The 12,750-nt window shown below is 49.4% G+C and overlaps 1 protein-coding gene and 1 pseudogene across 1 annotated transcript; both read right to left on the reverse strand.

Moving 5' to 3' along the window:
* Positions 1-4,869, reverse strand: part of LOC105538267 — a 17,715-nt pseudogene extending 12,846 nt beyond the window's left edge.
* An 855-nt stretch (positions 4,870-5,724) lies between these two features.
* TBC1D29 (TBC1 domain family, member 29) lies at positions 5,725-12,290 on the reverse strand (the record flags this gene model as incomplete). Its single annotated transcript, XM_011978072.1, is given in 4 exon segments — positions 5,725-5,998; positions 6,275-6,320; positions 6,796-6,898; positions 12,102-12,290. Coding segments are annotated over 4 exon segments (612 nt in total), but the record flags the coding sequence as incomplete, so codon positions are not given.
* Between the last annotated feature and the right edge of the window lie 460 nt (positions 12,291-12,750).

Genomic DNA, 12,750 nt, shown 5'->3' on the forward strand with positions numbered 1-12,750 from the left:
TTCTTATTAGAACCAAGGGCAGTTTTCCTAATGCACACGGGGAGGACCGCACAGATCAATGAAACCTGCAGATAATCCACAAGGCTCGTTTCCCAGAGCTGGGAAATTTCCTTCCCTGCCAACACTTTTCCTGAAAGTTCTTCAGAATGAGTCAAACAGTTTAAGTCTGTCTTGCACTCTCCTTTTAGTGAAAGAGTTCAATGAGGAAAGAGAGGAAGTGGAGCAGATGCTTAGTGTCCAAGCTGGAAAAGTGGCCCGTGGTTAACCAAGAGTAGATGTAAAAGTACAGGTGGCCGCGGGTTACCAGGTGGGCAGGTCCTACTGACAGTGCGGCTGCTAATGCCAGCAGATGCTCCTCCCCTCTCCCTTCAAAGACTGATTTCTTCTGGCCTTTCATTCATTAAAATAAAATGGACAGAGCATCACCTGAGAAGCCCTGTACTTTCCCTTACCTGGATGTCGGACTCTGTAGGTTCTGCCGAGATTTGAGCCTCATGGTGAACACATTCTTGGCGTGCACGCTGCTGAGGGCTGTGAAGAACACAGAGACAGTGAAATGGCAAAGTGGCTCTGGAGCGTGGGTGGCGGAAGCCCCCACATGTCTGAGTCAGTGACACCTGGACACTACCCTTGGGGCATGCTGCTGAGGTGGTCGTTGGGGTTTTCTTTACTTTCCTTTTATTCCACTGTTTCTGAATCACAAATAAAGATCCTTGGTCTCATACAGGGCAGCTGTGTTGCTTCCAGGTGTTGGGAAATTCAATTTAGTTACCTAAAATGAAAAGCCCCAGGACATCTCCATGGCTTGGGACCCACAGGAGAGCATCATTGACATTGGGGAAATCTTAAATATGTAGAAATCTTCAGGACTACCTTAGTCAGGGCACAGGGCACAGCACCCCGGGGTGCAGAGCGGAGAGTTCACCACTACAGCCTGGAATCACCTCTGCGACGCCTTCTTCACGACCCTTGGCTGCCTTTGCGGCTGGAAGGCGGGGGCTCAGACCCCAACACGGCCACAGGCTAGCAACATGCTTCACCTCCCTGAACTGCAATTTCTCCTTCTGTGCCTTTCTCCCAGGAGGAGTGTCCAGGCTCACTTAGCCCATGTGGCCCAGGAGCCCCGCACAGTGCCCGGCACACAGTAGGCCCTCGGCAGATGCTGTCCCCTTCTCTCTCCACCACCCTCCTGGGGTTCCCTCCTGAAACAGCCTCCCTCAGCGCCTTGAGTCTTGCACCCTAACAGGCTCTTGCATGCAGTGAGAGGGAGGCGCCCAGGCCAGCTGTCTCTGTTCAGAAGGAGACCCGGGGGTCTCCTTGACCGTGGGCTCAGGGCTCAGACCCCAACACAAACAAGCCCCGTGTGCTGCCGAGAAGCAGGTACCTTTGCTGAGGTCCAAAGGCTGTGAGTCCTGCACGAGCCTGTAGTGGTGTGGGTCCCAGGTCACACTGGAGGTGTAGAGCTTGGGGATCTGAATGTGCTGTTTGCCTCGGACATCAAACGTCTCACAGGCTGCCTGGAAGAAGGTGGAGCAGACTGGGGTTAACGGTCAGCAGCAGCAGCATCCGCACCACCGGGGCTACCACTTTTTAGGCCCTTACCATGGACCAAACACTGAGCCGTGGGCTTCATGTAAGTTCTAAGCACACTTACCTGATAGGGTGACAGCAAGGACTCAAAGAGGTGCCTGGGCTTGGCACATAGTAGCTGTTGCTACTATTATAAATATTGCTTTGTTTTTGTTTTGAGACAGGGTCTCACTGTGTCACCCAGGCTGGAGTACAGTGGTGCCATCATAGCTCACTGAAGCCTCAGCCTCCCCGTGTTCACGCAATCCTTCCACCTCAGCCTCCTGAGTAGCTGAGACTACAGGTGTGCACCACCAAGCCCAGTCAACTTTCTGTATTTTCAGTAGACACTGGTTTTGCCATGTTGCCCAGGCTGGTTTCAAATTCTGGGACTCAAGTGATCTGTCCACCTCAGCCTCTCAAAGGGCTGGGATTACAGGCAGGCGCCACTGTGCCCCGCCATTATGAATGTCAATGTTGACATCATCTTGCTGTATCCTCATGCCCACACTGGGAGAGGTCTGATTGTCCCCTTTTCGTGTTGTGAAACCACATGGAGGAGGCCCGGGCTTTGGAACCAAGCCTGCCCTGACGCACACTGTTGCTCCTAAGCACCACTGCTGAGTGATGCACTGCATGAGTGACGAGTTACCTAAATTACTGGAGCCAACCATTGCAATAAAGAGCTGTGGAGATACTGAGTGGATCCAAAGTGGATCCGCCACTGTGTGGTGCCTGTGCCCAGGCTCTCTATGGCCGAACAGACACAGTAGTTAAGAGGCGACCTAGGTAGTCAGTGGGGGAAAGATGCTAAACTAGAAGCTCCCTAAGGGCAGGGGGGGATCTGTGCCTCCTCTTCCAGAGTGGTGTGCACAGGTTGGAGCTCTTCTGGGGGGCTGAGGGAGAGCAGCAGTGACCTGCGCCCTCAGGCCCGTGGCCCTGGCCCATGTCTGGGACCACATCTACAGGACCACGGGCAGAGGTCATGCACCCAGGATGCCCAGCACAGATGTCCTAGGCATGAATGCTCCCTGTCATGTCCCTGCTGTGGAGCAGCTCTGGCTGGGAACCGACCTTGAAGTTTTGCACGGCCCTGCTGAGGAAGGCATCCTCCTGCCCACTGAGCTCATCCTCTTCCCACGTCAGGGTGAGCTGAGAGGCCCCCAGGTGGGACAGCTTCTGGTTGAAGTCATAAGCAAAGGCGCAGAACTGAGGGTACCTGCTGGAGCTGAGGACAAACACGGCATACCTGCCCGAGGACACACACAGATTCATGTCCCATGCAAGCAGCACCTGGCACCCAGCACCCAGCACCAACAGCCTGGAGGGCCAGCCCCAGACTCTCCCCCTCCAGCTGGAGCATGGAGTTGCAGCCCCTTCCAGTCCTCCCAACCCCCCAGCCTTGTCACCAACTCCTATGACCACCCCATGCTTGGCCTGAAGACCTGTGAGAGGGACTGGGTTTCCGTGGCTTGACCTGTGACACACTCCGAGGGCAAACCTCTGAGCCAGGATCCCTCTGTGCCTGGTCAGCTCTGAGAAGACCCCGTGTCTACACCCAGTTCCTTCCCCTGAGCCAGATTTTGGGTCCTCAGGGCAGGGTTAGAAGGTATAGGAGGAGGAGGGAAAAAGCTTTACCTGAATTTGTTGGTGAGCTCTTTCAGCATGAAGAGCGATTTCTTCAGTTTCTAGAAACAGAGGAAATGACAGAGTTCTCAGGCCAGGATGAATAAAAACACCGTTTTTTCCTTTCCTCGGGAAACCTGGCCACAGCAGGCAGGAGAAGGTTCACGGCCCACAGTGGAAGTTGGTTTACGTGTGGGGCCACCTGGCCAAGGACCTGGTTGTCAGCTGACAAGTTTAGCCTGTCTCTCACTCCAGCTAAACTGTAGCAACTCGTGTGGGCCCTGCCCCTTGGTGGGAGACCCAGAACAGCCTGGCCTCCTTCCATCCAGCCCTGGCAGAGGGGGCCTGCCTTATAGCAGGGCATCTCCAGAGGGCCTCCTAATGGGCCATGATTCTCTTCTGGTTTGGAACCTGGTAGAAGCAACAGCAATTGGTCCTATAGTCTCTGAAATCAGGCGGGCTCTCCAGGAACCCAAGACGATCCCAGGAGGTGTGTGACCCAGCAGAACTAGCGTCAAATCCCATGGTGAGTATTACTCCCTTTTCATAATTTATTTTTTAGTTCTTCCCCTTCAATTACATTTTCATTCTTCTGAGCACTGGAAAGACAGTCTCGAATTGGTGCTAATAGGCCTTTAATACCTCTCTCATTGCCTATCACTCTTTTTAAAAAACAAAGAAAGAGCAGGCCTTGGTCAGGGAATAGTATCTAGCTAAAATTCATTACCTTCATTTTGTTTTTATTGAATTTGTGTTTTGCTGCTTTCTATTTGTGAGAGTGATACAAGTTTCCTTTAAATGTGAATTTGTAAATACAAACAGGTAGGTCATTCACAGAAATATATTAAATGTATCATAGGAAAGGTGGCCCTCCCATATGGCAATAATTATGATGGAGGCCAGCAAATGACCTGAGTGACCCAGATGGCCCGAGCACTGACTCCCAAATGCCCTCTGTAGGACGTGCTGCATTCCCCAGACCCTTTCCTTGGTCCTCCCACGCCCTACCATCCCCTAGACCAACCAAACCTCAGGCCACCCACCTCTCCATTGCTGGCGCAGTCTCCATTCCCAGATGTGCTGGTCACCACCAACAACAGCTATGCCTCGTCCAGGCAGCTCCTCCAGCCTGTACTTGTCCATGCAGAGAACCTGGACGGTACCCAGGTGGACATCAGCCCTCAGCTCCCAGTAGATGCTCTGGCCTTCTTCCCACACCTCTCTCAGGCCAGGGCTCCTGTGCTCATCTGTCTCTTCCAGTGCCTGGCACAGGTGTGGCATGGAGGAGGTGACTGAACGGATTTGAACACATCATCCTCGATTCTCCTTCCCTGCTCAAGCCCTGAAACTAACCCATCAGGAAGCCCTGGATGCTCTGCCTCTAAAACACTGCCTATCCTATGTCTAAACTCCTCTCATCACGTCCACTGCTATTTGCAATTCTGTGTGTGTGGAAATATTTCCACAAAATTGGAATGAGCAGGTCACAGCTGCGCCTGGAGGGAATGGCCGGGGAAATGTGCCCTCGCCTTGCTGTTCTATCCGGGCCCACTCAGCTGAGGATGAGGGACCTGCCACTACCCTTCTAGCAGTTCCGGACTCCTGGGAGCTGACAGGGGAGCACCCAAGAGTGTTTTCAGTGACCTGACTGACCTGGTCATCAGTCAGTCCCATCTTGGCCTAGGCCTCTACGTGGCATAGATCACAGCTCATGCCATCGTGGCATTACACTGGCCTGTGCCCTGTCCTCAGGGTCACATCCGTCTCCCAGAAGCCGTGCGACCCTGGAAAACCCATGAACCTGTCTAACAGTCAGGTTCCTCCTCTGTGCATTGATAATGACTTTGATGCCTGGTTTGCAGGGTGCTAGGAGGGTAGAGGGAGGTGTACGCTGGAGAGCTCCTTGAGGGCAAGGCCTGGCTCTGTGTCACTCACTGTCAGATTTACAGCCCAGGGCTGGCCCAGCATGTGGCCACCATTCCCTAAGAATTGGATTTGCTTCATCAGTGCTACAGGCAGGGGCTAGAGCTTAGACAGACCCGCTGTGTCCTATCTTCTTTATCTGAAGCTTACTCATTCTTGCCCCTTTCACATGCACCCTGCAGAGCAGGTGTTCACTGAGCTTCCACAAAATTCACTAGAGCAGCTGATGGATATTGAGGCCTGAGGTCACCTGCCTGGGTCTCTGGGGTCCTCAGGGTCTCCATGTGGCCCCCGTGGTCTGACACTGAGGACACACCTGTAGTTTGCTGATCCCAGAGGGAGGGGTATGTGCCACCTGGGGTGGGGAAGATGTTGAGGCATGGCAGGTGGCTCCTGGGACTGCCCCCCAGGGTTCAGACAGGCTGGGGGTTTCCTGCCACACACCCTCATCCAGGGCTGTTGGGCCTGGGATACAGCCCCCAGTCAGAACTCAGGTGGGATGTGCCTTGGCTGTCACCCAGCTCCCTTGCCACTTTACATGGGGACCTGTCTCCACAGTGGGTGATTGGGCCCGGACGTGGGTCACCCTCAGCCCTCCTGGGCTGCTCAGTCCATGCCAGGACTGGCTGTTCCCACACCTGGCTGAACTCTTGGCTCTGGCTCTGGGCCCACGGTCCCACCTGTGCCCTCTCCCTGAATGCTCTGGGGGTCAGAGACACTGATTCCCTCGTCTCCCTGGCTCAAGCCTTGTTGTCCTGGCACCCTTGGAGGGGTCTGCAGGAATGAGGGGCCTCTGCTGCTCTCTGAGGCTGTCAGTGCTCACAGGGAGGGGTGGGGGCTCCCACAAATGGGTCTGGCTCCTCCAGTGCCTTTGAGGGCCCTGTGAGGGGAACAGAGGGCCACCGTGGAAAGTGGGAGGGGGCTTATTGGAGGGTCTTGCCCACATGCCCCTCCTGCGTGCACAGCACGTCCAGTACACTGAGCGCCTGCCCTGAGGACTGGTGGGTCTACTGTACATTCTTAGAGTCCGGGAGGAAGAGGAGGAAGAAAAGGTGAAGAGGAAGGTCCAGGTAGTAGGGTTGGGGGTCCTGGGCACTCCTTCACTATTGACTGCCCCAGAGGGTGACTCGAGTGGGGACCTGGTACTGGAGCCCACCTGGGGGTGGCAGGTCCCCATGCTTCCTTGTTAGTTTCTTCATAGAAGTCCGAAGGTGTTTCAGAACAGGATCATCGTCCAGGGCCCAGGTATGAAATAACTGGTCCTGAAAACCTGCCCACAGGCCAGACCTGGATGTCTTCATGAGGCGCTCTAGAGACAAGGTGGGCATAAGGCCAGAAGAGTTCCCTGGGAGAGGTCAGAGCCCACAACCCATGGCCACTTCAGTCTCCCACTGGGCAATGCCGGATCCTTTCGTGGCCACTCCAGGGGTCCAGATATATACAGAAGGCTGTGGCTAGGGGGGTAGCCTGGGCAAAAAAGTGCTCACCACACTCCCGACTTTCATCTGCATCATGTAGGGAATGGGCTTGGTGTCATTGTGCACTGCTCCAGCCCTCCCGGACAGACCTCCCTCTGGGCCAGAACAGAGGATCATGAGGACAGTGTGAGGAAGCTGCCCTCCGACAGTCAGGGTCTAACCCTAGTGCTCCCCAGGCCCCACTGGCCACACGTGGACTTACTCCTCTGAACCTTAAAGGCAATGCTTGTTATTGCCATCAACACCTGTTCCCCTTCCAGCAAATACATGTCCCACAGGTGCAGGGTGAGCCCAAGAGAGATCTGTGGGGACAGCAGGCACGGGAGAACCTGGCCCTTCCAGGCTGCGGCTGGTGGCTCGAGCTGCGCCCATTGGGGCTTCAGTCCTCAGAGTCAGTGACCTTCCCCATGAGGGTCACCTGACCCCTCCAGGACACTGGGTCAGACAAGGTCTTGCAGCTCCTCATGGCGGGCACTCATTGCAGTGAGGAGGTGGCTTCTGGAGAGAGGGGCTTGCCCAGGGCTTGATGCTTCCCTGAGACCTCCTAAGTCAGGTCCTGGCCCAGTTCACCCATGAGCCACTACACCCGGCTTGGGTTTTTAAGATTAAATATATGACTTCAAAAGAAAGTTAGTGCTTGTAGTGGACACTCTCATGTCTTCTGGAAATTGAATTCACTTGTCCTCCATCTGGGTATATGGGTGGACAATTTGGAGAGGTGCTAAGTGAGGATATTCTCTGCCATATTCACCTTTCTCACCAGTTTCTTAGATCCCCTTCTGCTGTAGTTTATTCAATACTCTGCCAAAATGGAATAATCACAGAAAAGTCCTCATTACTCATTAGTGTGAGGTTTTAACCCCATCCATCTGTGGACCACTAGATATCTGAAAACCATAAAAAAAAGCAACAACTAAAATGTTTTCATTTATTTCCCCTTACTTCAATGGGTATTCAAACTAACTCTTCAGAAATAAGTTAGCTATAGCCCGACACAGACACTCATGCCTGTAATCCTAGCACTTTGGGAGTTGGAGTTTGGTGAATTGCCTGAGCTCAGGGGTTCGAGACCAGCCTGGGCCAAAAACCCCGTCTCCACTAAAAATACAAAAAATTTGTATTGGTGGCACAGGCCTATGGTCTCAGCTACTCGGGAGGCTGAGGCAGGACCTCCTGAGGCAGGAGGGTCAGAGGTTTTAGTGAGCCAAGATCATGCCACTGCACTGCACTCAGTCTGGGTGACAGAGCAAGACCTGTCTCAAAAAAAAAAAAAAAAAAAAAAAGAGAAAGAAAGAAAGCAGTTAACTAGTAGTAGGGGGAATATCCTGTGGTAACATCTGTACTTATCCAAAGATAAAGAAAAAGACAAGAAAAACGCTGTCTCTACTAATAATTTAAAAATTACTGGACATGCTGGCACACACCTGTAATCCCAGCTACCTGAGAGGCTGAGTCACAAGAATCCCTTAAACCTAGAAGGTTGAGGTTACAGTGAGCTGAGATCGTGCCAATGCACTCCAGCCTGGGTGACAGAGAAAGGTTCTGTCTCAACAACAACAACAACAAAAATTACTAGCATGTCAAATAAATTGCATAGATTGCATTGCTTTGGGCTTGCCTTTATTTAGCAAGTAAAGAGAATGAGGAATGTTCTTTCCATGCATTTCCTATGTTCTTTGTGCTTCATGAACTAATACTTCTGTTACTCCTTTAAGGAAAAACATTTCCTAAGAAATCAGCAGGTCACAGGAGGGTCAGAGGTTTTAGTGAAACGAGATCATGCCACTGCACTCAGTCTGGCTGACAGAGCAAGACCTGCAACTGGCTTTGTAGAATTACTTCAGCCTAACCCTCTTTTTAAATAAGAAACCTAAGGCCATGAGGATCAGGACTGGATGTGTATTCTAAAGCATCTTGTTTGATGCCTAGGTTGGAAGAATGTCACTATGAGTCAACTAAGCAATAACTGGAATATTATTTATTCCTGAAAGCTTTCTCTTATTTTAACTCTGTAGTTTCAGAACCTCAAGGTCTGTGAATCATTACCCATCTATAAGATGAATCAAATTTAACTAAATGCTAGTATTGTGAAGAGTTAGTTTTTTTCCATTTCTGTTTACTTTTATACTATCCTGATAAACATATGAATATAATGAGTATGGAATAACCAGTAGTAGAGATTGCTCTCGCCTTCATTCATTCATTTGACCAATATTTAATGAGCATCTACTATGTGCTGGGCTCTGTACTAGATGCTAAGCATATATGTGTGAATAAGATAGAGGCAGTTTTTTCTCCCCTCATGGAGCTTCAATTCTATTGGCCTATTGTTCTTTCTTATATATTTGGGAAGGGAAGATTTATATTAGTAGTCTACAGAGCATCTATTTAATCTTTTTTTTTTTTTTTTTTTTGCCACACCTAGGCACTGTCACAGGGCAGGACAAAGTCTTCAGTAAAATTGGAGAGCATAGTCATTGCCTGGACATTTATCTGTGTCCAGTATAACTCAGGTCTGTATTGAGCTGCTCATATGCTAATACATTCCACCTGATGAAGGTTCGTGGTGTTTCAGAAAAGGCAAAAGAAACGCTCCGGACAGGCAGGTTCAGAACCTGTCAAACACAAATTTCACTTGTAAAAATAGATTTCTGACTATTCAGATTTGAAAAGGTAATTTAATACAATTTTACCAAACAAAAAGATGATTGCATATTATAAGTGGAAATGTAGAAGATTAGTACCACAGCATGTAGGACATGGCTGTATATGTTGGATTTAAAGCCAGTTCCTGAGTATTCAGTAGCTTGTTAGCCAATCTATGAATTTTTTTTTTTTTTTTTTTTTTTTTTTTGAGGGAGTCTCACTCTGTTGCCCAGACTGGAGTGCAGTGGTGCGATCTCGGCTCGTGAAAACCTCCACCTCCTGGGGTTCAAGAGATTCTTCTGCCTCAGCCTCCCGAGTAGCTGGGACTAAAGGCATGGGCCACCATGACTGGCTAATTTTTGTGTTTTTAGTAGAGATGGGCTTTCACCATATTGCCCATGCTGGTCTTGAACTCCTGACCTTGTGATCTGCCCGCCTCAGCCTCCCAATGTGCTGGGATTACAGGCGTGAGCCACCGCACCTGGCCAATCTGTGGATCATTTAAAACTCAATTTTATTTCCTCTTGGTAACAGTCAAGGAAAGAAGAGAGAACTTCATTTTGAAGATGAAGGAAACATAATTCCTTTGGGGTGAAAATTTAAAAGGTTGTTTCTCACAGACCCTATAACATAATCCATAATTCCTTTTATGGCACCTATTAATTACCTTATTATTTTAAGTATGTTTTAAAGGACTCTATTTAGAGTAATGGGTTTCCTTTAACTGAGCTTCTTTTTAGTTCTGATCTAATACCCCTTTTAAATGGATCAAGCCAAGACAGAACTGAACAACTTTTGGCAAGGGTAAGATATTTCTGTTAAATGGCTGTTTTGCAAATAACTGTGTACTTCTTAGATAGGATCCTGGATTATATTAAGACAGACATGTTTAATGAAATTATGCATTCCATTCAAGATGTGTGCCTCTCCAGGCCACCTGAATTTTGATGACAGCCATTCTCAGGTCATGTGGTGTTATTTTGGTCTTTATGGATTATGTGGGTGAAATGTTAAATTCTTACTTGCCTTCTTCTTTTTTTTTTTTTTTTTTTTTTTTGAGGTGGAATCTTGTTCTGTCACCCTAGCTGGGATGCTGTGGCACGATCTCAGCTCACTGCAACCTCCACCTCCCAAGTTCAAGCGATTTTCCTGCCTCAGTCTCCCAAGTAGCTGGGATTACAGGCACCTGCCACCATGCCCAGCTTATTATTATATTTTTAGTAGAGATGGGGTTTCACCATGTTGGCCAGGCTGGTCTTGCACTCTGACCTCAGATGATCGGCTGGCCTCAGCCTCCCACTTACTTGCTATCTTGTTTGTTTTTTGTTTTGTTTTGTTTTGCTGTCAACCAAAAGGGCATATAGGCAGAAAATTTGCTTTTAGCTGTTTATAGCGCTTTGTAAAATATTTTTATTTTTTTCCCTTTCTAGCTTATGAGGTAAATAATAAAATGGCCGTATATATCAACAGTGCAGATATCCCCTCTTTGACTGCGGCCCTGATGCACACATTATAGACATAGAGACATATTGCAGGTAATATACTGGACTCGAGACTTTTTTGTTATCACAGGAGTTTTTGTTTTGTTTTGTTTTTTAATTCCTGTATAGGATATGTGCACATGTATTTAAAAGGACAAAGAGTAAAATCTGAGAAATAAATGCCATGCTATAGGGATTTGTTTTACTTTTTTGTTTTTTATTTTTATTTTTTGTCAGCATTATAAAATTCTGAAAATATCTAATAGCTCTTGCTATTTCCTGGCGAAGTTGGCTAATATTCATCACTGGGTAATATACTTCCATTCTGGGAGACCTAGCTAGCTAGCTGTAACCGTGAACTAGTCAATGGTCATGTATAGACAGTAACATTGTGGGTTAGAGTGTGCTTTCATCTGGCTTTGAAGATAATATGGAGGGGGAATGATTTACTATACTTAGTATATTGTTTGAGAAAACATTAAATGAGTATGTACCAATAAAACTAAATAAACTCTTAAAGATTTATATGGAGGGTATGTTAAAAATATAGTAGTACAGGCCGGGCACGGTGGCTCACACCTGTAATCCCAGCACTTTGGGAGACCGAGGAGGGCAGATCACGAGGTCAGGAGATAGAGACCATGCTGGCTAACACAGTGAAACCCCGTATCTACTAAAATACACACACACACACACAAAATTAGTCAGGCATGGTGGCGGGCACCTGTAGTCCCAGCTACTTGGGTGGCTGAGGTAGGAGAATGGCATGAGCCATTGCACTCCAGCCTGGGCGACAGAGCAAGACTCCATTCCCCCTCCCGCCAAAAAACATATATATACACACACATATATATGCGTGTGTGTGTATATATGTATTAGTACAAATAGGAAGGCAATTTGTGTGTGCGTGTGTGATAGGGTCTCACTCTGTCACCCAGGCTGGAGTGCAGTAGTGCAATCACAGCTCACTGCAGCTTCAACCTCCCAAGCTCAAGCAATCCTCTTACCTCAGCGTCCTGAGAAGCTGGGACCACAAGCACATGCCACCGCAACTGGCTAATTTTTTAAAAGTTTTTTGCAGACACAGGGCTTTGCCCTGTTGCCCAGGCTGGTCTCTAACTCCTGTGTTCACAAGGTTTTGCTATGTTGCCCAGGCTGGTCTCTAACTCTTGTGCCATCATGCCCAGCTGATCCCACTTTCTGACTTTGACCACTGCATTGAGGCGGATATACTGGCAGTATTGTTATCATTGGGGAAACTAAGGCCAGGGAGCTATGCCTTAGTTTCCAGGGGCTGGGACTGTTTCCACAGCTGCTTTCACATAAGCCCTGGTGGCCTGCAAAGCCTCTCAGCAGGAAAGACAGGGATGGCTGTCACCGGCAGGCACAGGCTCAGCCCCTCAGCTAGGTAGGGGGGCCGGAGGATGCCAGGTAGCACTGGCTCCCTGGCCCAGGGCTCACCACTCTCGTCCACGCCCTCCAGGTGCACTGTCTGGTGGGGCACAGGGCTGTCCACCATACACTCCAGGATGCCTTGGACCAGGGCTGGCTGGTTGCCTGGTTCTCCCTAGGCCCCGCACATGTAGTTCAGGCCTTCGCCGTCTTCACAGGAGAGTTCCACCAGGATGGTGAGGCAGCTGGGAAGAAAAAAGAAGCCTCAGGTGGGCCGGGCACTGTGGCTCATGCCTGTAATCCCAGCACTGTGGGAGGCTGATGTGAGTGGATCACCTGAGGTCAGGAGTTTAAGACCAGCCTGGCTAACATGGTGAAAACCTGTTATAGCCACTCTTAAGTGGCCATAAACAAGATCTCTGCAGCGCTGTGACATGCTTGTGATGGCTATGATGCTCACGCTGGAGGTTGCTGGTTTACCAGAATGAGGGCAAGGAACTCCTGGCCCACCCAGGGTGGAAAACCGCTCAAGGTGTTCCTAAACCACTAACAATGGCATGAGTAATCTGTGCCTTAAGGACATGTCCCTGCTGCAGATAACAAGCCAGAACCTGTCCCTTTGTTCTCTGTAAAGA

This window comes from Mandrillus leucophaeus, unplaced genomic scaffold (assembly GCF_000951045.1).
Source record: "Mandrillus leucophaeus isolate KB7577 unplaced genomic scaffold, Mleu.le_1.0 Scaffold1889, whole genome shotgun sequence".
In the NCBI taxonomy this organism is placed as follows: Eukaryota; Metazoa; Chordata; class Mammalia; order Primates; family Cercopithecidae; genus Mandrillus; species Mandrillus leucophaeus.